Genomic DNA, 26,123 nt, shown 5'->3' on the forward strand with positions numbered 1-26,123 from the left:
GACTTTGAGCGCGCGAACATGTCATTGGGACGTGCGATCCTCCCATGTTGGTAAGATCGCGTTTCCGAACACACAGAAACTGCATTCTGGCACAGAATATCTCCCGAGCATGTTAAAATCTTCTCAAAAATGTTCATTTAACCCTTCCGATTGTGATTTGACTGTATTTTTTGGGGCTAGGAGTCCTCTTTTTGTTTCTACTCTTTTTTTCAAGAGAAAGGAAGTGCCCCTGAGTCTCCAACTTCCTGTTCCTGTCCACCAGGCTCCTCCCAGTGCTTTGTCCATGTGGTGTTCACTTTCATTTGGAATTGGAGCTGGAAGGATCACTCTTTGTGTTTGTCTGCTGCATCATAGCATTTAATTGGATTTATTGAGGAATTTTGGATTTGAACTTTTCTTTCACAAGTAAGTTTGAGAATTGAGAATTGGTGTACTGTATAAAAGTTTTTTTTTAAATTTTATTTTTTAACTACAGTTTTCTGTGCTTCTTAATCTTTCCTAAATATTCTTTTTGGGGTAGGCCTGTACTGTTTTGGCATGTTTGCACAGTGCTTCAACGCGACCTTACAGTTTTTGTCTTCTTCGCGCGCTCAATGTGCGTGCTCGGGCGCGCGATCACGACGTTTTGTACAGTTCGCGCTGCCGAACACGCCGAATTTGCATTCTCGCGAGCAATATCTCTCGAGTTGCCTAAAACGTTCCCGAAAATGTAGATGCTGTTTTTTTTGCTAAAAGAAACTCCTCAGGTTGTCATTTGCTTGTAGTTTTTGGAGCATGGACCACTTACTGTTTCTGTCCTCTATGTACCTTGTTGTTTGAGGGTGGCCTGACCATGTGGGCGGCTTGGTGGCGGCCATATTGTCAAGCCAAGCATTGTCCTTTTGCCATAGGAATGTATTGTCTATTTGTCTGTCTTCTCTTTCTTTTCATGTTTTTGGGGGTGGCCAGGCCATGTGGGGGCGGCCATTTTCCATGTGGAGGGCGGCCATTTTAATTCCTGGTACTAGTAGCAGCCTCTGTGTTTTTGCCATAGGCCTCCAAGCTACTAGAATCCTCCTCATCATGGGTGCATGAAAGTTGTTCAATTGTTATAGGGGTGTTTAAGTTGTAAGTGTAACATCATGTAGGTCATGAATGGCTTTGGATTAATTAGCAAAATGTGTCTTTGGTGTTCAATTGCAGGTTTTGGTTGTGTGGAATAATATGGCTTTTTCCTGCGCACTAGGTAACCCTAGAATTCAGCTCGCGTAGTTTTGGTAAGTTTGCACAGTGCAGCAACGCGACCTTACAGTTTTTGTCGTCTTCGCGCGCTCAATGTGCGTGCTCGGGGGCGCGATCACGACGTTTTGTTCAGTTCGCGACGCCGAACACGCTGAATTTGCATTCTCGCGAGCAATATCTCTCGAGTTGCCTAAAACGTTCCCGAAAATGTAGATGCTGTTCATTTTGCTAAAAGAAACCCCTCAGGTTGTCATTTGCTTGTAGTTTTTGGAGCATGGACCACTTACTGTTTCTGTCCTCTATGTACCTTGTTGTTTGAGGGTGGCCTGACCATGTGGGCGGCTTGGTGGTGGCCATTTTGTCAAGCCAAGCATTGTCATTTTGCCATAGGAATGTATTGTCTGTCTTCTCTTTCTTTTTATGTTTTTGGGGGTGGCCAGGCCATGTGGGGGCGGCCATTTTAATTCCTGGTACTACTAGCAGCCTCTGTGTTTTTGCCATAGGCCTCCAAGCTTGTGGCCTACTGTGCCAGTAGGTAGGCCCAAGGGTACTACTAGAGTCCTCCTCATCATGGGTGCATGAAAGTTGTTCAACTGTTATAGGGGTGTTTAAGTTGTAAGTGTAACATCATGTGGGTCATGGATGGCTTTGGATTAATTAGAAAAATGTGTTTTTGGTGTTGAATTGCAAGTTTTGGGTGTGTGTTGAATAATATGGCTTTGTCTTGCGCACTAGGTAACCCTAGAATTCAGCTCGCGTAGTTTTGGTAAGTTTGCACAGTGCAGCAACGCGACCTTACAGTTTTTGTCGTCTTCGCGCGCTCAATGTGCGTGCTCGGGGGCGCGATCACGACGTTTTGTTCAGTTCGCGCCGCCGAACACGCTGAATTTGCATTCTCGCGAGGAATATCTCTCGAGTTGCCTAAAACGTTCCCGAAAATGTAGATGCTGTTCATTTTGCTAATAGAAACTCCTCAGGTTGTCATTTGCTTGTAGTTTTTGGAGCATGGACCACTTACTGTTTCTGTCCTCTATGTACCTTGTTGTTAGACGGTGGCCTGACCATGTGGGCGGCTTGGTGGCGGCCATTTTGTCAAGCCAAGCATTGTCCTTTTGCCATAGGAATGTATTGTCTGTCTTCTCTTTCTTCATGTTTTTGGGGGTGGCACTGGCCAGGCCATGTGGGGGCGGCCATTTTGTGTGACCTTCCATCCTGGTTGCCGGCTTGCCGCAGGCCTACAAAGTTGTGTGATTTTTTTGCTGCCAGTAGGCCTAGAGTCCCAGAGATAGTCAGCGGGGATGCTTGATGTAGCGGTTTCCATTTTGTCTGTTGAATTTAACATCATTTAGGGCATGGGTGGCAATTCATTGAATTTTCAAATGTAGTGTTTGGGGTGTAGTTAACTGTTTGGGGGAAAACTCCAAATGCCTTTGTTGTTTGTGTTGTTGTGTAACTTTCAAACCTTGTAGCCATGGGGATTTTCTTTTTTGCATTAAGCTGTGATGTATGCATCCTCCTTTTTCTGGCCATATAGGGAGGGATATAGGCCTGGTTGAGTTTATTTTTTTCTGGCCATTGCCCTTTACCCATGTACCTGTGATGAATGCCCATGTGGAGCTGTGGTGGTAGTAGTAGTGTGCCGTTTTGTTTTTGTCAAATTGGCCTGTGTCTTGCCATTGTTCCTGTTGGCTTACTACTGTTCACATCCCCATTGCTATCTGCTGCAGGTCACTGATGCTGCATCCATGATGCACAAATTATGGATAAACAAGTTCCACTTCCACTACATTTGCATTTTAATTCTTTGCTATTCTTACTCTTACTGGATGTACTAATACTTCTAGTAGTAATTAAAGCTAAATAAAATCCATATTCGACTGATGTTGTTCTGCCTTCTTTGCTTGTAGGTGCACAAAAGACTGAAGAGGAGGTGTCTGTCATCATTCATCGCCTGTTCTACTGCCAGACGGACGTCCTTCTGTACTACGTCACGTGTGGTGTGAGTGACTAACCTGACCAGACATCATTCTCAGCAACTGAGTGCTGCTGCTGACATCTGAGGAAGATGGGCCCAAAGAAAGCAGGTACCAGGTCCTCCAAGACCAAGAAAGTTGCTGAGAAGAAGGAAGAACAGAAGAACGAACTGACACTTAAGTCTGGTGTTGACCCGAAAACCTTTTTTGGGAGAAAAAAAAGTACGCCTGCAGCAGCAGTGACCGGGGTCCAAGCTGGGGCCAGCACCTCCGCATCAGTGGGCCCAAGCCACCACCCCAGGCCCAAGCCGATGAGTAGGGAAGAGGTAGCCAGCCTAATGGTGGAAAGCAGTGATACTGAGCCTGACCTGAACTTATCTCAATCTCAAAGTAGTACACATTCCACGCAAGAGGGAACACAGCAGAAAAGTGGTGAACAACAACCAGCGCCCGCAATAGTAGATATTCAACAACCACCGCCCGCAATAGTAGATGCTCAACGAAAAGAACAACCACAACCACCACCTGTAATAGCAGTTGTTACACAACCACCGCCTGCAATAGTAGATGTTCAACAAAAACAACTACCACAACCACCGCCTGCAATAGTTGTTCAAGAACCACCACTGGCAATAGTAGTTGTTGTTCCTCCCGAAGTCGGGGCAGTTCAGGAAATTGAGCCTGATGCAGAGCAAGAAGAGGCAGCACATCATGCAGGAGATCTATTGGTTTCCAAATCCCCACCAAGGAAAAGGAGGGTTAGTCCATTGAGTTCTTCGCCAAGCATCCCTTCTGATGATCTTGACTTCACTTGGGAGCCAGAACGATCTGAGCATGAGAGGGAGAGACATCCCAAGAAGACCAGGCTAGGGAAAAGGAAGGTTCCAGGAAGCCTACCACTTATGGAGTGCGATGTTCAGCAGCCGGATAATGATGGTGATGATGAGTCAGACCCAGTCATCACAAGCATTACTCCTGGCCCTTAGGACATGGAGACCAACATTTTAACCCTATCAAGAATGGCTGCGACTAGGGATGTAGTAGCACGCATACCACCACCACAGGCCACACCAAAACTACCTCCAGCTTCCATTTTTACATTTGCACAAAGCCGGCAGCGTCCTACATCCAGCACAAGTTCCACCTCAGCAGAAGGAGGTAGTGGTACTACTGCACAGCCACATAGTGCTGTTCACCACACAACCTCCAGTTCATCCGGCATTGGAAGTGGCACTTCTAGCAGGAGACAAAAGTTAAGCTCCCCAGTGTGGGACTTCTTTACAATTAGCGCAAATGAGGACAACATTGCTATATGCTCCATTTGTCATTCCTTTGTTAGTCGTGGTAAGCTTGGCACAAACTATGGTACCGGAGGCCAAATGACCCATTTGAAAAAACACCACCCAATCCAGTGGGAGGACCACCTACGTAACATAAAAAGCAGGAACCATTAATGTTGGTGGGGAAGCAGTAGAAGGTCCACGGGTAACCGGACAGGATGAAGAGGGAGACATTCTATCTGGTAGTGGTACACTAAGTACCCCTGTCCCACTCCCCAGCATTGCAGTGGTAGAACCCAGATCCTCCGGATCAGCAGCATCTCTGTGGCACCAGAGTAAGAGTAACCCGGAGACACCAAGGAGTACGGGTGCGAAGTCTGCGACACGAAGTACTGCATCGGGCATATCTGAAAGAAATAGCAAGCAGCGTACCATTCTTAGCATGTTTAGGCAGGAGGGGAAGTACGAGCGCAACCACCCAATAGCACGTTTGTATAATGCTAAGCTTGCTAAAATGTTAGCTCTGGACCTTCTCCCTTTTTCTTTTGTTGAAGGGATGGGTTTCCTGGAATTTGTGTCAACCCTCTGCCCAAAATGGAATGTTCCCAGCCGCTACTATTTTGCCAGAGTTGCTGTTCCAGCACTACACCACGACGTGCTGGAATTGCTTGGAAAAGCCTTGCAGCAGAGTGCTGTGCATAGTATCCACCTCACAACAGACATGTGGAGCAGTAGTGAAGCCACAGATTACATGTGCATCACAGCACACTGGATCTCTTTTTCAGGTGTTAGAGACAAGATATCTACAGGCATTGACACTACTGAGATTTTTAATGATACTCGCAAACATGCTACTGTAGCCATGTTTGCTATGGAGAAATCGCATACTGCTGCAAACATTTTGGATGAGTTCAACAGCAAGGTCTTTGAATGGCTCCAACCAAGAGGCCTCAATATTGGTTTTGTTGCCACCGACAATGGCAGTAATGTAGTTAAGGCCATGGAAGATGGCCGCTATTTCAGGGTCCCGTGTTTGGCACACTGCATTAACATTGTGGTTCAAGACTTTCTGAAAAGTGAAAGCAAAGTCAGCAACTTACTGACCATTTGCAGAAGAATCTGCACGCATTTCAATCATTCTTTTAAAGCCCGGAAGCAGCTACGGGTCATTCAACGTGAGTGTAACATGCCAGTCAAAGCACTCATTCAGGAGGTACCAACACGTTGGAACTCTACGTATTACATGCTCGAACGGCTGTTTGAGCAGTACATACCACTTAATGCTTATGTCATGACAAGAAGATCAGGGGATAATGCTGTTAAAGCCATGACCGTTGAGATGTGGCAATGGGACCTCATTAAATGCCTGACTGAGATGCTACTTCCTTTTGAGGTCTTCACACGTGCAGTCAGCAGGGAGGACTGTACTATGAGCCAAGCAATCCCATTGTTGTACATGCTTGAGCAAGAGCTGAAGGAGGTGTCTGAAACGTACGAAGGTGTGGAAGGAAAACGTGAAGCATGTAATTTAGCGAAGTCCTTAGCAAGCCGCTTATCTGAGAATACAAGGATTCAAAATAAGATTGTGTCACATCAACATTACATTACTGCCACAATTTTGGATCCACGGTACAAATTATTTGTGAACAGTAATGCAGTAATTCCTTTTTCAGAAGAGGATGTTTCCAAGTACAAAACTGTAATAGCCAAGGAAGCCACTGATTTAGAAAACGAATGGCTCTCAATTAGAGGCCTGCCAGTGCCAGCCCAGGACAGTGCAAGTACTACTGAGCATCCTACAGAGTCAAGTTCTTCTTCACAGCAAGCGAGCAGTGCGTTTGCTTCCCAGCAGTCACCAACACAAACAATAACACCAACCGCACCAACAGGATCTGATTCATCAGACACAAGCAAAAAAATAGCTGCTTGGTTGCTACAGAAAGGGATGGGGAAGTCCGTTGCTGTCGCAAAGCAAAAAGAGGGCGAGCAAACCAGAGCACCAATGAACATTGAGCGGATGGTCCAGGCCTATCTGGATGACACAACAGAGGTGTTCATGGAGCAAAGCCCATTGGTGTATTGGTATAGGACAAGAAGCCAATGGCCACTGCTCAGCAGGCTGGCGATAAAGTATCTAGCTTGCCCTGTTGCAAGTGTCTCTTTTGAGCGTGTGTTCAGTGCTGCTGGTGCCATTGTGACTGTGAGAAGGACCCGTCTCTCGCCCAAAAGCGTGGAGAGGTTAACCATGATAAAAAATGAACAAGCACTTGATACCACCAGACTACCAAGTCCGTGAATCAGAGCTGGAAGAGGAGAGCGAGTCGGAAGAAATAAGTATTGGGTTACAGGACCTACTTCTGTCAGAAGAACCACCAGGGTTTGAGGACGAGCTCCACTTCCCTGACAACTAGGCTTGGAAATTGTTACATTCTCCCTTCCTTTATTTCTCCCTTCCTTAGTTATTTGTGTGTATCTGTCTTTCTGACTCAAACTTGAAAACCAACTCCATCTTCCTTTCTCTTTTAATTACCTATTGGAGTTGCACATCTGAGCATTTACTGTGCACTCCACTCATCAGAGTCCTGCTCCATCTTCCTGACTCACCCTAAATACATTTCCATCTTGCCATACTTTGGATGGAGATGGACAATAGTGCAATAATGTAGCCTCTAACAGTCCCTCCATAACAATTGAAACGTACGTGACTACAGCCATCTTCTGTTTTGTTTCCAATCTGAAATGCATCACTGTCTTAAGGCTACACCTCTGTCTGCAGGCATACACAACTCTTCAATGTCAGAACTTGAACAGGGCTCCAAAATTAAAGTAAACTCGTCATCACTTTCAGAAGGCTCTGCTGCATCTGTGATCTGACAGTCACAAAGAAGAGAAAGACAGGTATATGAAATAAATGATGCCATACATTGCATTGGCTGCTTGCTGACTCAGAGCAAATGTGCATGAAGTCGAAGTATACTAGTAGTTTCAAAGTGCTTGTGTCTCGAGTGATGGTCAATGTTTCCATGTTGTTTAATATTATGTATCCAATTGTACTCCTACTACTGCAGGTGAAGTCTGGACTTAATCGTAGTCACTCAATACATACTTAGTTGCTGTTTTTGGTCAGTTGGCGAACACGTACACTTGCCACACCGGATGATGATGATGACCACTATGATACCATCTTTGCACGCTGTCAGTCAGTTTGATCAGAGATGAATGATGGAATATGTTCAGGAAGTGGAATACAAGGTAAACACACAACCAATCAAGAAGAAGCACAGCAGACCTAGGCTACATGTGTGTGCAGTGGTGGAATGGAATAGTGGTATGATTGACATTGGCGCATTGATTACAATTACATTAATCACTTGCTTTGGAAATACTAGGTTGATGTATGCCTTTTGTCTGAAACTCTGAAAAATGTAGGTAAATGGACTTTGGGCCACAGACTCACGTCCCGGTGTTGTGGCCCTGTAACTGTTCTGTGCTGGCTCCTATCTTGTTGTTCTTTCTGATGACTGCTGTGCAACTAGAAGAGTAGAGTTAATCAATGTATCCAATTAGCCTCAGTCTGAAAATGTTCGCGCTCACGAGTCTTGTCTTTTTCGCACTACACCGTAATTGATTTCTATGTTTTCATTCTGTTAACTTATTTTGTAATACCCCATTTCTTCTTTCATCAACACTTACAGGCCGGCCTTTCACCCAGCGCTACTATATTATACGTGGAGCAACAACTCACACTTACCTTACCAATCCTCCTCATCATTCTGCCAGAGGCGCCCAAGGATGATATAATCAATCAATCAGTCACAACAGTGTCCATGGAAGGGAGGAAAAAATGAATGACGAGATACAACTACACATTTGGCCCTGGATAATACATTAACTTTAGTATCATTTTCATATTTTTCTTTGATTCCTTTTTCCTCTTCATTTATTTTATGCTTGTGTTTGGTAATTGATTGTTCACTTAAAGTATCTCAATTTTGTTTGCTAACTTTCAGCCAGCTACAACAGGTATTACGGTTTCTCAGAGGGCTTACAGCCTAGGCAAAAGTCATATCATTCATATCATAAGAAGTACTTCCTTTGAATTGTGTAGTAGTAGTTAAGTAATTACCACTTCTTATTAACCATCCAGTTAATGAAACCTTCATCGTGCATCCATTTCGTTGTTCTTAATTGACTTTACATTTATTGTGGAATTGTGGATCAGCAATCATCGTCTTCATTGTTTTGCTTGTTGTCTCCATGCGTACTGTTTTTCTTTGTCAAACCTTTCCCCAAACCCCCGTTCCCATCCATTCATCAAACCCTAACCCTCTTCCCCCGGGCTGTGTGGTTTTTATTGAGGTGTGATGTTACTACATTAAATATACACCAACAATTGATCACACGCTTGCTGGGGCAGATGTGGTGAAACCAACACTAATAAAATCAAAAGTCAACGAGGCAGGGCGAGGATCTTCTTCTGCTTGCCCACCCAAGCTCACTCTATGTAATAGTGTACAAGGCAATTAATTTCCCAAAGTGACCCAACGAATAAATGTAAATCATTGCTGGCATTGTTTGAATTTAATTTTAGAGCATGTACGTTTACGATTTGTATTGTGTTTTAATGACTCCAACGCAACTACAGTTATCTTCTTCTACTTTTTCAGTCCCCGACACCATTGATTTCTTTGAGTTCGTTTAGCTGTTGCAATATTGTTTGTATTTTTGGTCCGTATTATGTACTGTAATTTTCTACTTCTCTCACATTCTTTCTCAGGCAAATGACTGTCTCTTTGTTTTTGTTTTCCAATGCTAGTGCCAGTGTCTAGGACTAGGAGTCTACTCGACTACTATCACACAACCACGGCATATTCTCCGTTGTCTTGGGAAACCATGCAGCCCTTGCGGTGCCAAACGTAATCATCATCAATCACAGGTAAGAAGAGCAGTTTGCTGGGAGGTCTAATGGAGGAGAGGCTGGTAGTACTAATAGGACAAATGTTACTTTCAGTGAGGGGCACAGCATCTATCTGTTTGCATGTTACACATGTGGTCAGTTAATAAAGTATTTCAATCAAACACTGGCCGCTGCCCTGCATCTAGAGTAAACCTTGTGACGTACAACAGTAACCCCACCACAAAACAACATCATATCATATCTGTGTTAGTTGAAAATAAATAACATTTATTCATGTATAAAAATATCCTCCTATCCCCACCCTAACCCCAACCATAGTCCAAGTCCAAAGAATGTCCCACAAAAATAACCCCAACACCCAATTCCCACCCACCAACAAAAGTATTAAAAAAGGGGCAAATCAACAGGGTCCATTACAATCGGCGGGCTTTGAGGTGTTTGTCCACTAAAATCTTTACACGCTCCTCTAATTGGTCCTCCAGCTTGGCCACCCGGAGGAGAAGTTGTTGCCGAAATGCACGGCACCTACATTTGCATTCATGCTGTGAGGGGGTGGCAGATGTTGAATGGCGGCGGTGAGCGGCTGCCTGGCCGCGGCGCCGTACTCCTGCAGGTGGAGCCTTGCTGGGGCCAGACGCAATGGAAGAGGCAGCAGCTGCTGCCGCCGCCTCTTTCTCCTCCTCAGCCTCAGCCACCAGCTTGCGGTACTCCTCCACAATGGCCTGCAGTTTCCTTTGCCGGGCCCTGGCTGCCAACTCCTTCCGTGATGGTTTTGAGGAAGGAGTAGGAGTATCTATAAAAAAAGAAACAGAATTGTAGCAAACTCTTCATAATGAATTCAACAGTACATAGTGGCATTTGTAGCACTATCAAGCGCAGTCCATACAATTGGTGTCAACTTTTAGTATCTATCTAATCTGTCCTCCTGCTTCCCCTGCCTGTAGCATTTGTTGAAGTTTTTTCCGACATTATACTTGCCCTAGTACTGGGTGGGCTTGAGTAAACATAAGAACAAAAGTAAGACTCTGCTTCCAGTGACAGTCTTCACCTATGATGAATACAAATACATTTAGGGGGCATCCACCCATTAAAAGTAAATGTCTATCATTCTTTATTATCGGCTTAGCTGGTTTCACTTTCACCAGCAACCCAACCACCCATGCGTCCACTCCTTCCTTGCCTTGGGTTTCATTGACACAAACTCCGCTCATGATTCTTGCTATCCACTGTATCCATGCACCCATATTCTTTTGCCCAACCAGGCCTGCATTTTCTTTGACCTTACAGCTCTACCCATCCTTTAACAACCCATGCATCCGATTCATATCAGCCATGTGAATGAACCTTCCAAAGTATCCTTCTATGGTAGTTAGTCTTATTATTACATCTCTGAGTCCTCCCTTCCTCCTTCTACCCTAGTTCACTTCTTTCCCTTTCTGTTCAACACATGCCTCAAGGTCATCTGATCTGACTTTTAGTCTTCTCCATAAGTTTCACAGCTGAGTTGGAGTCTGATGGAAGAGGCCTTGTTTACTCAACTAAAACTGGTAATGCTACAAAGGGTGTCTTCTTCAACCATTGTATATTGTCCAGTACAACTTAAAATTCATACTTTCTTGATAAGTCTCATAGCACAGTGAGGAAAAAAATGTCCCCCATCCACCTAGTAATGCAAATAAGTAATGAATATAACTTACCACCGCCCACCGCTGAACTTTCCTCCCCCACTGATGCTCCTGCAGGTGTCGCATCCTCTGTCCCCTCCTGGATGGCAATCTCTTCGCCGCTGGCCCCATCGGCACTGGTGGTTAGTATTGATTGTGCACCTATGAAATCAAGTACACCTTTTTAGATGCCTGCACACCTCCCCCTATTTTACTAGTTGTACTTTTTTAACCAGGAAGGAAGATTGAAAAAACAGTTACGTATAACATGAATCGTTGTGACAGTGTAACTAGTCCAAATTGTGTCCTAATGTACAGCAGTCACATTAGGCAGAGTTTAGTTTTCATTTATTAGATGGTCCCTAGGATCATCTAATCTACTCCTACTCTAGTCTTTGGAAAGTTAGCCTGAGCCATATAACCATTTTTAGATCCGTGTCTACTGCTTTGCCCATGTTACCTCGCAGCTTGTTGCACAGTAAGAAAGACACCATTGAGGCCACATGAGTGTCGCATACAATTGACAAACCAGTATTGTTAGTCCCTGTTGCTTATCCATAATGTAATGTTGCACTTTTTGCCATGACTGCTAAAAACTGGCATAGTTTTATTCACTGTCTAACGTGCAACATTTTTCTCATAGGCAGATGAGAAGAGAAGATTGCCTTCTACGAAACAAGGGATTTGCAGAGCTTTCGAAAGATGCATGTGTAACCACTTACAGTATACGTTCAACGGTGAGAGGTCTCCCACAATTCACACATTTCTCTATCGTGCACTAGATGTACAAAATGTACAGTATTTAATCTTCTTCATTTTGCATGGTGGAGCAGGATGTTTTTCATGGAAATACTTACAAGTTACAACAATACAAAGCTTGTTATTAAAAAAAATAAAGTTTTTGAACTTGCACGTAGACTGTGGTATATTATTTTCAGTGTCTGGGGTGTTGTGGAGTGAAACGAGTGAGTGAAGGAAAGGGTCTTCTTCTTCTGTTCTGGGTTGTGTAATAAAATCATTGGGTATATCTAACTATCTTCGTGTGGGGGTCGGGAGTGGGACAAATGACTATGACCAAGACACTTAGGTAGGTAGACTAGACGGTCATTGGATTATGGGTTCTTCTGACTGAGTTCTGTGACCAGGGGGTAAGGTCCAACCTCCCTATCAACAACATCCTAATTTCTTGTGCATAGTTCTGTATGTGTATGTGCAGAGAATAATAACCACAACAGTTTTAGAAGTATACTAACTGAACAAAAATTAGTAGGCAAACATCTGGTTGTGCATTTTTGTTGGTGGGAATTGACAAAGACTGGAGATTACAGAGGACAACGCAAAAGACAGGAGAGGACCCAGTGCCTACAGCTATTCTATCACAGCTTTATTCAAAAGAATACCTTAACTAAAGAGTGGCCCACAGGGCAAGCTTAGCTACACACAGTCTAATAGTAGTAGCACAGAGAGTCTTGGGGCAGAGGCAGTTTGAAGGAACTGAAAGTCAGGGATGGCATTGGATAGTTAGTGACCCAAAATTTGGAAAACAAATTTAAGACCAAAGAAGGTTTTGCTAACATTGAATTAGGAAGGAGGATTAATCGGTTGGAAAAAATAAAGTGCGTTAAAAAGTTAGGGAAATATAATTGTTAATATAAGCACTGTAGGACTTACTGGGGCCAGCAGCAGGATCCGCGGTAGAGGAGCGCTCCTCTTGTGGTTGTCCCGCCAACTCGGACCCCGTCTTCTTGCCCTTGGGTGGTGCTGATCATGTAAGAAATAATAAAGAAAGAGAAACATTAAGTGCTGTGAAACAAAGACCTCATTCAAAAATCCTCTCAAACATTTTAGGGAACAACAATTCCAATAAAATTGACTTCAAAGTATAAATGACTACTGGCTTGCAAGATCCACAGACCGTCTACTTATAGAACACTAATCAAATGTGCCATAAACATTCTGATTGCAGAATATACTAAGGAAGCCAGTACCACCTGACCTACAACACCTATTCAAGAATCCAGACGGGCCAATTGTTCAGTAAGTCGGCATTGCAATTTTATTTTTGCCCGCAAACATGCATAGATGATGAGATGGAGGACACATGCATAAATTTGTACATACACGTAATTGTTGGTTGCTTGCATCAGAACTGCTACTGACTCACCTGACCATGCTATTGCTGTGCTGCTAAGCCTACCACTCAGTAAACAAACTCAAACCGGTTTCAATGGAGGGGTGGGGTAAATAGGAACTAACTAAGCATTCAGTGACAGAGGAGGCGTCATGCAGACCGTTAAAAAAATATGAACTAATACTATCCATCCACCACTATTTCACTAAAGGACAATGTAAGGACTAGACTATAGCAATAGCATCAACTAACTTCAGTTCTCTAAAAACTCTAACATCAATAATCAGCAGCCCAAGCCAGCGCTAAGTTACAAACCAGTAAGAGAAGTGGCGAGCAGCACCTGTGTCATACAATAACAGAAGAATTTGAGACGGAATTCATCTGCAATGTAACTAAGCGCACCAGTAACCGTGTTACTTATTCGTCAAAGAATTATACACAATACTTATACTACTATAATATATATTAAATTATTAATATTACTAGCTACTCACCAAGCCCCACGACTTCAACACCTAGCAGGTCCAACAGGTCCTGCTCCCTGTCCAGAATGTCTGCCCACCGGTGGGCCAGCTGCTGGTGGGTGCGCCGGATTTGCGAGCGACGGTACACTGCCCGACGCACCTTCGCCCACCGGCGGTGATGCTCCTCTGGGAGGTAACCGGACCCTGGCCTGCCGCCTGCTGCCAAGGTCAAGGGTAGGTGGCGCTGCATGAAAAAAACCAGGGCGGCCACCTCCGCCTCCCCGAAAAGATTCCGGGCCTGCACCCCTGCAGGTCGCATTCTGCCGCAAGGCAGCCGGCTCTTCTTGGGCGCAGGCGCCTTGCCCTTCGAGCCGGTTCTGCTGCTGCCCTTTGCCATGGTTCTGGGGTGGAGGTGGAAAAGAAAAGTTAGAACAAAAGGAAAAAAAGTTAGGGGGAAGAAGTAGGAGCTTAAATGAAGAAGTAAAATAAAACAGTAGAAAAGCTAAAAAGAAAGGTGGAAAAGTAGAAATAAAATGCAAAATATAAACTTAGGGACAGAGAGAAATAGATGAGAAGTAAAAAAAGTAAGAAAAACTGTGAAAATAGGTAAAAGATTGAACAGATATAAGGTGGATAGAAAACTAGGCCCAAAACCATAGCATACAGTGTGAAAAACAAGATGGCCGCGCCCATCGCGACCACGTGGGTAAGTTTGCGCGAGATTTCACGCGAACACTCACTTTCTCAGTGTGAACAAGTAGTTGTGTTCCCGAACAAGACGTGCACCGCGCAAACGCGTTATTCGCGACCCGGAAGAGGAAATAGGGGGCGCGGGCGGGCGGGACAATTGAAAAAACAAGATGGCCGCGCCGCGCCCATAGCCCAACCACATGGGTAAGGTCGCACGCTACAATCCCCCGAACACGCAGTCAGTGCCCCGACCACGCACTACGCGCTCCCGAGCAAGAAAAACGGCTCGCGAACGGGACCAGCAAGCTACTACGCATGCTCGCGAAGCTCGCGTAGTGCGAGAACGTCTTCGCGTAGCTTCGCGTAGCGCGACTACGCGTACTACGCCCAGGCCTAATCACAGTCCTATTAAGATTGTTCATTCTGCAGACAAAGTACCGCTTCTGAATACCATCTCCTTGCCTATTATGCAACCCTCTACCGAACTGCCAACTTTAGCTTTGGGTTCAGTACGAAACTTACACGAGACTCGAGAAGATGGTGTATGCATATTTCCTAACATATCGAAAGTGAACCCGATAGAGGAGATGCTCAAAACAATACTCTGCAAAATAAGGGATCTTAAAATCTCCCAAGCTCATGAGATATCGCAATTACACTGCAGGCTTTCAAAAATGGAGGAGCACTTTGGGAATCTCCCCACAAGGGTCTCGGAGGCTGAAGTTCGGGTCTCTAACCTAGAAGACACTTTGAGCATGATGCAGAAAGACCTACATGCAGTGAACAAAGAGAAATCTCAACTGGCGGAAAAGCTTCAGGACTTAGAAAATTATAATAGACGGTCCAATCTACGCCTAGTGGGCATTCCCGAAGGACTGGAAGACACAGACGTACCGAAATGGTCAGAGTCCCTGTTAAAAAAGGCTATACCAGAATTACAAGGTGATTTAACAATCACAAGAGCACATAGAGTCCCGGCCCATAAACCTAATAATCTTAAATACCCTCGTACAATACTACTCAATTTTTCAGACTACAGGGTGAAAGAGAAAATTCACAGTATAGCCTATTCAAGAAGAACATTCAACGCCAACGAAGCAAAAAACTTCCGCATCTTCTCGGACATGTCAGCGGCATCTGCCCACAGACGCAGGGACTTTGTCAAGATGATCGATTCTTTTAAGGCTAAGGGGGCTCAAGCTATGATCATCCAGCAGTCTAAACTGAAGGTTCTAGCCAAAGGGAGATTTTTTATCTTTACAGATCTACAAGAAGCTCATTCATTCTTGCAGGGCCTCTCCACCTAGCTGGGAGTTAAATAATTAATTAAAGGTCTTCTGGAGGGAGGGGGGTAACCCCCTATGATTATTTGATTTGGAAAAATCCTTTTCTCGAAGATTGAATGGGGCGGCAGTAAGGGGTTGCGGGAAGCGCACAAGGATGCAATCTAATGGCATCCACCAAGAAGAAAAAGGAACAGAGGCAGACGGATGTGGGACACGGGGGTCTACCGTCGCCTCTAGGGGGGTTTGGGAGGGGGGAAGGTGAAGGGGGTGTTGCAGGGGGGAAAAAGAGAGTTCATTTGATAAGAAGTTGTATGGTCAGTTAGAGGGTGAGTCACGTTATGAGAGAAATTAGTAGCAAATTAATAGCAGTAGCTTGCTTTATGTTGATGCATGGGCTTTTTTTCTCACTAAAAGCACTTTAAGATTTAGAGTGGGGGGGCTACATTATAAGTCTCGGTCGGAACAATGCTTAAACACATAACAGCTTGTTTTTGTTTAATATTGGAAATTATTGTAAGGTTTAAGTTCTATGCCTTTTGCACTTTAATTGCTAACCTTGCACAGAGGCCAAGTATAGGAGGTTATAATTTTTCCTCTTTTAGTGATGTTTTTTGTACACTGGTACACTTGTTTGCCTCCAATTTTATATCTCAGGGTTTGTACTTTCTGCACTCTATTTGCACTTTAAATGCTGATTTTGTACAATTATTTGCTGCTATAGGGAGTGGTGGGTTGCGTATTTTGCACAGAAAGTCGTTTAAATTGCTACGATCTTTGAACCCAAATTTTATATCTTAGGGTTTGTACATGTTGCGCTCTATTTGCACTTTTGAATGCTGATTTTGTACAACTATCTGCTGCTATATGGAGTGGTGGTTTGCGTATGAACTTTATGCATGTATTTTGCACATATTTCCCGGGTTTCTTCTTTTTTAATTCCAGTTTTTACTGTATTTTGCACACAATCAGTTTAATACTCGATATATGAATATTAATGAGAAATAAGCTGAAGTTTTGATCTTTTAATACAAATGGTCTGAATAATGTTCGCAAAAAAAACGCCATTGAATGCTGGTTAAAAAGTTTAAAGAATCAAAAAAGGGTCTTGACTCCTACCCCAGCAAGGCTGAGTCCAACCAATTATATATAACAAACCAAAGGCCAATGCTGAGAAACCAACTTGCAGATGACAATTAACCACAATGGCTATTAATGAATCAAACAAAAACAGCCTGCTCGTCATGTAGCATTATGTGAGATTTATTCTCTTTTCATTGAATTTTTTACTTTTTAGGCACAATAATTTGAGTGCATGGGAATACAAAGAATTTATATACAATATATACAAACATAAAAGTAAATTATGACAAACATTTTATACGTTACATACACACTTGGCCAAACAGTCATACAATTGCATTCATACAAAATAGCAAAAAAACAAAATATTTGTCCACGTATTGGTAACAAATGAATGAAAAAGAATCCTTTCGTGATTGTCACTTTAAAAAGTCTGTCTAATTCACAGATTAATCAAAGAATATCTTGTATCGAATAAAAGGACTGGTGTCAAGAATCAGTAATAAACCAAAATACGGGACAAGGCTGGTCGACGCGTTTCGAACCCCTATATGTTGTTGGGGTTCTCCTCAGGACCGGATGGGTTCTGAAAGAATGACAAAAACTTGCTTAGGATTGTTTACTACAGGAGGAAAAAAAGAGACCAACTCCAGAGAAACCTTAGTTGCCCCCTACCTTAGGATGGCTGTCAATAACTCAGATTCAATCGTGTGGATGTAGATATCCAGATTTCAGATTTTAAACTTGTATCCCACAAAGGAAATATTCACGGGGACTGTGAAACGACAAAGACAGACATGTACTGAATTTAGTCATGTATTCATGTATTCAAACCCACATTCGCTCTGTAAGTCCAACCCAGGTCGCGTCATGCTTACCTGCTGCTGAGACGGCTTCTAACTCGCCGACATCTCTACTTTGTTGGTGAGCAGTCGCTCCTTAGCTGAAAAATATGCGAGGAACAGTCTCATATGCTGGCCGTTTAGAAAGAGGCTTGGCGCGTGAGTGTCAGGCTTAGCGCGTTAGAAGCTTGCTGCATGTCAATACATACCGCTCGAGATGAAAGGTTCGTCCTTCGCTCCGGTTTGGTCGAGTGGCTCATACGGACTGACTGTGCCTCAGGGAACACCACTTCCTGATTGTCGAGTGGAGTCCCAGTGTTCATGGGATTTGTAGTTTTAATGTCTTTACAATTGTGCAGTGTAGCAGATGCAAAACCCGGACTGGATGATATTACATTCTCAAGCCCGGTACATCGCGCAAATTCAGACCAATTAAACAGTTGGTTTGTAAATTTCTGAGATCTCATTTAACCCCCTAATAGCTGTGTTAAACTTCATTATTAACATTGCTTCACGTTGTGCCAATTTCGCTTCCAAATCACCGCCTCTTGGGTCTTTTTCGATTTTTGAAAGTACTGTCCATTTTAAATCGCCTTTTACGTGTTTGTATTTTGACCAGTGATTGACTAGTGGGGCATTTTCAACTCCTCTGTTGATTCGTGATTTATGTTGCGTTATTCGATTCCTTACTTCTTGTGTCGTCTTCCCTATGTATATTAAAGGGCAAGGGCAGATGATTGCATAAACTACATTTTTAGTTTTACAATTTGTAAAAACGTCGTGTTTCCAAGAGACATCTTCAAAAGTAAACACAGAGTCCTCGATGGTTTCATTGCAACAGGTGCATGTTCCACATTTGTGGTGCCCTTTTGGTGGAGGGAACCCAAATAAACTTTGTAGTGTTGGAGCTTTCAAAATTGGTAGAGCCGCCCTTACTACATGGTTGGCTACGCTCTTCTCTTTTTTGTATGCGAAGAGCGGAGGAGCAGCAAAATCCTCATGGAGGTTTTTGAGTAAATGCCAATTGGACATTATACGTTTCTTATGTTGATTGGCAGCTGGACAAAACGTAGTGACACACACCATCCTTTTCAAGTCCTGTTTAGTTTTTTTCTCCAGTAAAGTCTCACGTGGAGTCCACCAGGCTCGTTTGAGGGAGTTTTTAAGTAGTTTTTTTGGGTACCCTCTTTGAATAAGACGATTTTTTAAGTGGTCAGCATGTTTGAAGTACTCTTCCTTCTCCGAACAATTGCGACGGATCCTTAGGAATTGTCCATAGGGTAGGTTTTGTCTGAGACTGCGTGGGTGGTTACTATTAAAATGCAAAGATTTGTTCCTATCTGAGGCCTTACGGAATAGAGTTGTACTTAGTCCTTCTCCGTTTGGGTCCACTTTCACGTCCAGAAAAGTGATAGATTCTTTAGATGCTGTCATGGAGAACTTGATGTCACCTGTTCTCGAGTTTAGCCAGCAGACGAATTGGTTCAGGTCCTCGTGTCCTCCTGTCCAAATCAGGAACACGTCGTCTATATATCGCATTTAGTTGGAGATGCGGTTACCAAAGGGGTTGTCGTTGTATATGAATTTGTCTTCAAAGAGTCCCATGAACATAATGGCTAGCTCTGGGGCAAAGGGGCAACCCATCGCCACCCCTTTAGTCTGGTAAAAAAAACTCTGAATCAAATGTAAAAAAGTTTTTTTGTAATGCAAAGCGGGCCAGGTCCAGGATAAAATCAGTGGGCACTCTTACTGGTCTTTCTCTTTTCTCCAAAAATACCGTCAGTGTTTCCAATGCTTGTTCTTGCGGTATTTGGGTGTATAAAGACACCACATCCAGTGTAACAAGGAGCTGTTTATTCTGATCGAAACTGATGGTAGATATTCGATTCAGAAATGTAGTTGTGTCTTGCAGGTGAGCAGGAATAGTCTGGATAAAAGGTTTCAAAAAGAAATCGATATATTTCGCTATAGGTTCAAAGAGTGAATCACAGCCAGAGATTATTGGGCGGCCTGGGGGGTTGTTTTCATCCTTGTGCAATTTAGGGAGCACATAGAACACTGGTGTTCTAGGATTTTTATTTTGTAAGAACAGCAGTTCTTTAGGTCCCACGAATCCATCATCAAATCCTTTCTGAATCACACCAAACAGTTGGTTTTTTATTTCTAATGTTGGGTCTTTTCCAATGCGCCTATAGCAATTCTGGTCATCAAGTTGGCGGTGTACTTCTTGTTTGTATTTGTTAATGTCCCAAACGACAACGGCTCCGCCTTTGTCCGCTTGCTTCACTACAATAGTACTATCATTTTTTACAGTCATCAAGGCTTCTTTCTCGGCTTTGGATAAATTGTACTTCACAAATGTTTTTTGCTTTTCAATTGACGATATTCCGGACAAAACAGTTCTTTCAAAGGTAGTCACCTCCTTAGGGATTTTAGGTCCTTTCGGGCAAAAGGTTGATTTTCTTTTTAGGCCTGTAGCTTCCTCCTGAGATTTTTCAATTGTATCAAGAAAAAATGTTTTGAGACGAATCTTTCGGCAGAATTCTAGTGTTTCCAGTTTCATCTTAACGAAATCTGTTGGTCTGGATGGCACGAAATTAAGTCCCTTAGTTAGAACGGATCTTTCAGCTACTGTGAGCATCCTATCTGAAAGATTATAGATTGGCGAATTCTCTAATTCTTGTAGGATTTCTGGCGTGTCCTCATTTCCCATGGTTGGGTATAGCGTACTCGGCCTCTGGTTTTTTGTTGGCCCCGTCCTAAAAAAGGTTGTTGATTTTGTTGTTGTTGTTGATATTGATTCCCTGATCTATTTTGAGGTGGTCGATTGGTATTGTCTGATTCACTCCCTGATGATGAAGTAGTGTCTGAGAAAGTCAGAAATTTGCGACGTGATCGCCCCTGGTTATCCTGTAAGAACCGTCGTGAATCAGAATGCGTGTAAAAATCCTTATTTAAATACGGATAAATGGATTCCAATGAGAAGTTCTTTTTATCCAACTCGAACTTGTTATTTTTTTGAGTGACTGTGAAATCCTTGAATTCCAAGATTTCCTTATCGATTTTTTCCAGAAGTGTTTTTGAGTCTGTGATAAGCTGATTTGACTCAATTTCTCTTTGTAGAGATGCTATTTCCTCCAATTCTTTAATTGAAGTCCTGTGTGCAGTTTCAATAGTTAAGACCATGAGGTCCCTGCTACACTTCGTTTCGATCCCGCTGAATCCCTTCTTGTAAACCGGATCGTCAGTGAAAACCACTGGTATATTACGAATAACCAGCCCTGCAGGGATCGTGCCTGACCGAAGGTGCTGAAGTAGGAAGTGACCATGCAGGTCTGTCCGGATTTGTTTTTTCCGGAGACGAGTTAGTTTGTCCGACTCGTTCTGGGTGTTAGCGCTAAGGCTTAGAGCTGCAGAGGCAAACACTGGAGGGTCCCTAATCAAATTCTGTATGTGTTCCTCACTAAAAGCAAGTGTATCCTTTTCAGCCATAACACAAAAATGACACGTTTAAATTAAAAACACAAACACAAAACAAGTGAATGAAAAAGAAGGAATAGTGAAACCCACAAAGCGGAGATAAGATCACCTTCTGTGTTACCATACACACTTGCCCCCAGAACATGGGCACGTCACGAATCTGTTACAACGGACACTAATACCCTGCGGTAGACCTTCCCTACCTATCAGGACCTCGCGAGCAATCGCCCGCTAATTGATCAAAGAATCAAAAAAGGGTCTTGACTCCTACCCCAGCAAGGCTGAGTCCAACCAATTATATATAACAAACCAAAGGCCAATGCTGAGAAACCAACTTGCAGATGACAATTAACCACAATGGCTATTAATGAATCAAACAAAAACAGCCTGCTCGTCATGTAGCATTATGTAAGATTTATTCTCTTTTCATTGAATTTTTTACTTTTTAGGCACAATAATTTGAGTGCATGGGAATACAAAGAATTTATATACAATATATACAAACATAAAAGTAAATTACGACAAACATTTTATACGTTACATACACACTTGGCCAAACAGTCATACAATTGCATTCATACAAAATAGCAAAAAAACAACAATATGTCCACGTATTGGTAACAAATGAATGAAAAAGAATCCTTTCGTGATTGTCACTTTAAAAAGTCTGTCTAATTCACAGATTAATCAAAGAATATCTTGTATCGAATAAAAGGACTGGTGTCAAGAATCAGTAATAAACCAAAATACGGGACAAGGCTGGTCGACGCGTTTCGAACCCCTATATGTTGTTGGGGTTCTCCTCAGGACCGGATGGGTTCTGAAAGAATGACAAAAACTTGCTTAGGATTGTTTACTACAGGAGGAAAAAAAGAGACCAACTCCAGAGAAACCTTAGTTGCCCCCTACCTTAGGATGGCTGTCAATAACTCAGATTCAATCGTGTGGATGTAGATATCCAGATTTCAGATTTTAAACTTGTATCCCACAAAGGAAATATTCACGGGGACTGTGAAACGACAAAGACAGACATGTACTGAATTTAGTCATGTATTCATGTATTCAAACCCACATTCGCTCTGTAAGTCCAACCCAGGTCGCGTCATGCTTACCTGCTGCTGAGACGGCTTCTAACTCGCCGACATCTCTACTTTGTTGGTGAGCAGTCGCTCCTTAGCTGAAAAATATGCGAGGAACAGTCTCATATGCTGGCCGTTTAGAAAGAGGCTTGGCGCGTGAGTGTCAGGCTTAGCGCGTTAGAAGCTTGCTGCATGTCAATACATACCGCTCGAGATGAAAGGTTCGTCCTTCGCTCCGGTTTGGTCGAGTGGCTCATACGGACTGACTGTGCCTCAGGGAACACCACTTCCTGATTGTCGAGTGGAGTCCCAGTGTTCATGGGATTTGTAGTTTTAATGTCTTTACAATTGTGCAGTGTAGCAGATGCAAAACCCGGACTGGATGATATTACATTCTCAAGCCCGGTACATCGCGCAAATTCAGACCAATTAAACAGTTGGTTTGTAAATTTCTGAGATCTCATTTAACCCCCTAATAGCTGTGTTAAACTTCATTATTAACATTGCTTCACGTTGTGCCAATTTCGCTTCCAAATCACCGCCTCTTGGGTCTTTTTCGATTTTTGAAAGTACTGTCCATTTTAAATCGCCTTTTACATGTTTGTATTTTGACCAGTGATTGACTAGTGGGGCATTTTCAACTCCTCTGTTGATTCGTGATTTATGTTGCGTTATTCGATTCCTTACTTCTTGTGTCGTCTTCCCTATGTATATTAAAGGGCAAGGGCAGATGATTGTAAAACTAAAAATGTAGTTTATGCAATCATCTGCCCTTGCCCTTTAATATACATAGGGAAGACGACACAAGAAGTAAGGAATCGAATAACGCAACATAAATCACGAATCAACAGAGGAGTTGAAAATACCCCACTAGTCAATCACTGGTCAAAATACAAACACGTAAAAGGCGATTTAAAATGGACAGTACTTTCAAAAATCGAAAAAGACCCAAGAGGCGGTGATTTGGAAGCGAAATTGGCACAACGTGAAGCAATGTTAATAATGAAGTTTAACACAGCTATTAGGGGGTTAAATGAGATCTCAGAAATTTACAAACCAACTGTTTAATTGGTCTGAATTTGCGCGATGTACCGGGCTTGAGAATGTAATATCATCCAGTCCGGGTTTTGCATCTGCTACACTGCACAATTGTAAAGACATTAAAACTACAAATTCCATGAACACTGGGACTCCACTCGACAATCAGGAAGTGGTGTTCCCTGAGGCACAGTCAGTCCGTATGAGCCACTCGACCAAACCGGAGCGAAGGACGAACCTTTCATCTCGAGCGGTATGTATTGACATGCAGCAAGCTTCTAACGCGCTAAGCCTGACACTCACGCGCCAAGCCTCTTTCTAAACGGCCAGCATATGAGACTGTTCCTCGCATATTTTTCAGCTAAGGAGCGACTGCTCACCAACAAAGTAGAGATGTCGGCGAGTTAGAAGCCGTCTCAGCAGCAGGTAAGCATGACGCGACCTGGGTTGGACTTACAGAGCGAATGTGGGTTTGAATACATGAATACATGACTAAATTCAGTACATGTCTGTCTTTGTCGTTTCACAGTCCCCGTGAATATTTCCTTTGTGGGATACAAGTTTAAAATCTGAAATCTGGATATCTACATCCACACGATTGAATCTGAGTTATTGACAGCCATCCTAAGGTAGGGGGCAACTAAGGTTTCTCTGGAGTTGGTCTCTTTTTTTCCTCCTGTAGTAAACAATCCTAAGCAAGTTTTTGTCATTCTTTCAGAACCCATCCGGTCCTGAGGAGAACCCCAACAACATATAGGGGTTCGAAACGCATCGACCAGCCTTGTCCCGTATTTTGGTTTATTACTGATTCTTGACACCAGTCCTTTTATTCGATACAAGATATTCTTTGATTAATCTGTGAATTAGACAGACTTTTTAAAGTGACAATCACGAAAGGATTCTTTTTCATTCATTTGTTACCAATACGTGGACATATTGTTGTTTTTTTGCTATTTTGTATGAATGCAATTGTATGACTGTTTGGCCAAGTGTGTATGTAACGTATAAAATGTTTGTCGTAATTTACTTTTATGTTTGTATATATTGTATATAAATTCTTTGTATTCCCATGCACTCAAATTATTGTGCCTAAAAAGTAAAAAATTCAATGAAAAGAGAATAAATCTCACATAATGCTACATGACGAGCAGGCTGTTTTTGTTTGATTCATTAATAGCCAATGTGGTTAATTGTCATCTGCAAGTTGGTTTCTCAGCATTGGCCTTTGGTTTGTTATATATAATTGGTTGGACTCAGCCTTGCTGGGGTAGGAGTCAAGACCCTTTTTTGATTCTTTGATCAATTAGCGGGCGATTGCTCGCGAGGTCCTGATAGGTAGGGAAGGTCTACCGCAGGGTATTAGTGTCCGTTGTAACAGATTCGTGACGTGCCCATGTTCTGGGGGCAAGTGTGTATGGTAACACAGAAGGTGATCTTATCTCCGCTTTGTGGGTTTCACTATTCCTTCTTTTTCATTCACTTGTTTTGTGTTTGTGTTTTTTATTTAAACGTGTCATTTTTGTGTTATGGCTGAAAAGGATACACTTGCTTTTAGTGAGGAACACATACAGAATTTGATTAGGGACCCTCCAGTGTTTGCCTCTGCAGCTCTAAGCCTTAGCGCTAACACCCAGAACGAGTCGGACAAACTAACTCGTCTCCGGAAAAAACAAATCCGGACAGACCTGCATGGTCACTTCCTACTTCAGCACCTTCGGTCAGGCACGATCCCTGCAGGGCTGGTTATTCATAATATACCAGTGGTTTTCACTGACGATCCGGTTTACAAGAAGGGATTCAGCGGGATCGAAACGAAGTGTAGCAGGGACCTCATGGTCTTAACTATTGAAACTGCACACAGGACTTCAATTAAAGAATTGGAGGAAATAGCATCGCTACAAAGAGAAATTGAGTCAAATCAGCTTATCACAGACTCAAAAACACTTCTGGAAAAAATCGATAAGGAAATCTTGGAATTCAAGGATTTCACAGTCACTCAAAAAAATAACAAGTTCGAGTTGGATAAAAAGAACTTCTCATTGGAATCCATTTATCCGTATTTAAATAAGGATTTTTACACGCATTCTGATTCACGACGGTTCTTACAGGATAACCAGGGGCGATCACGTCGCAAATTTCTGACTTTCTCAGACACTACTTCATCATCAGGGAGTGAATCAGACAATACCAATCGACCACCTCAAAATAGATCAGGGAATCAATATCAACAACAACAACAAAATCAACAACCTTTTTTAGGACGGGGCCAACAAAAAACCAGAGGCCGAGTACGCTATACCCAACCATGGGAAATGAGGACACGCCAGAAATCCTACAAGAATTAGAGAATTCGCCAATCTATAATCTTTCAGATAGGATGCTCACAGTAGCTGAAAGATCCGTTCTAACTAAGGGACTTAATTTCGTGCCATCCAGACCAACAGATTTCGTTAAGATGAAACTGGAAACACTAGAATTCTGCCGAAAGATTCGTCTCAAAACATTTTTTCTTGATACAATTGAAAAATCTCAGGAGGAAGCTACAGGCCTAAAAAGAAAATCAACCTTTTGCCCGAAAGGACCTAAAATCCCTAAGGAGGTGACTACCTTTGAAAGAACTGTTTTGTCCGGAATATCGTCAATTGAAAAGCAAAAAACATTTGTGAAGTACAATTTATCCAAAGCCGAGAAAGAAGCCTTGATGACTGTAAAAAATGATAGTACTATTGTAGTGAAGCAAGCGGACAAAGGCGGAGCCGTTGTCGTTTGGGACATTAACAAATACAAACAAGAAGTACACCGCCAACTTGATGACCAGAATTGCTATAGGCGCATTGGAAAAGACCCAACATTAGAAATAAAAAACCAACTGTTTGGTGTGATTCAGAAAGGATTTGATGATGGATTCGTGGGACCTAAAGAACTGCTGTTCTTACAAAATAAAAATCCTAGAACACCAGTGTTCTATGTGCTCCCT

The 26,123-nt window shown here is 42.8% G+C and overlaps 1 protein-coding gene across 8 annotated transcripts in view; it reads left to right on the forward strand.

Annotated features, from left to right (window-relative positions):
- Positions 1 to 26,123, forward strand: part of LOC144763893 (uncharacterized) — a 261,943-nt gene that overhangs the window by 39,783 nt on the left and 196,037 nt on the right. For 4 of the 8 annotated variants that reach the window (XM_078649908.1, XM_078649907.1, XM_078649909.1 and 1 more), the window contains exon 3: positions 13,023 to 13,093. The exons of 2 other annotated variants lie outside the window; for them this stretch is intronic. In XM_078649908.1, the coding sequence (XP_078506034.1) occupies positions 13,023 to 13,093 (71 nt within the window). Of the gene's footprint in view, positions 1 to 9,290; positions 9,411 to 11,699; positions 11,915 to 13,022; positions 13,094 to 26,123 lie in introns of those variants that run through there. 2 more of the 8 variants (XR_013596269.1, XR_013596270.1) reach the window with 1 other exon arrangement.

This window comes from Lissotriton helveticus, chromosome 6, assembly GCF_964261635.1.
Source record: "Lissotriton helveticus chromosome 6, aLisHel1.1, whole genome shotgun sequence".
Lineage (NCBI taxonomy): Eukaryota > Metazoa > Chordata > Amphibia > Caudata > Salamandridae > Lissotriton > Lissotriton helveticus.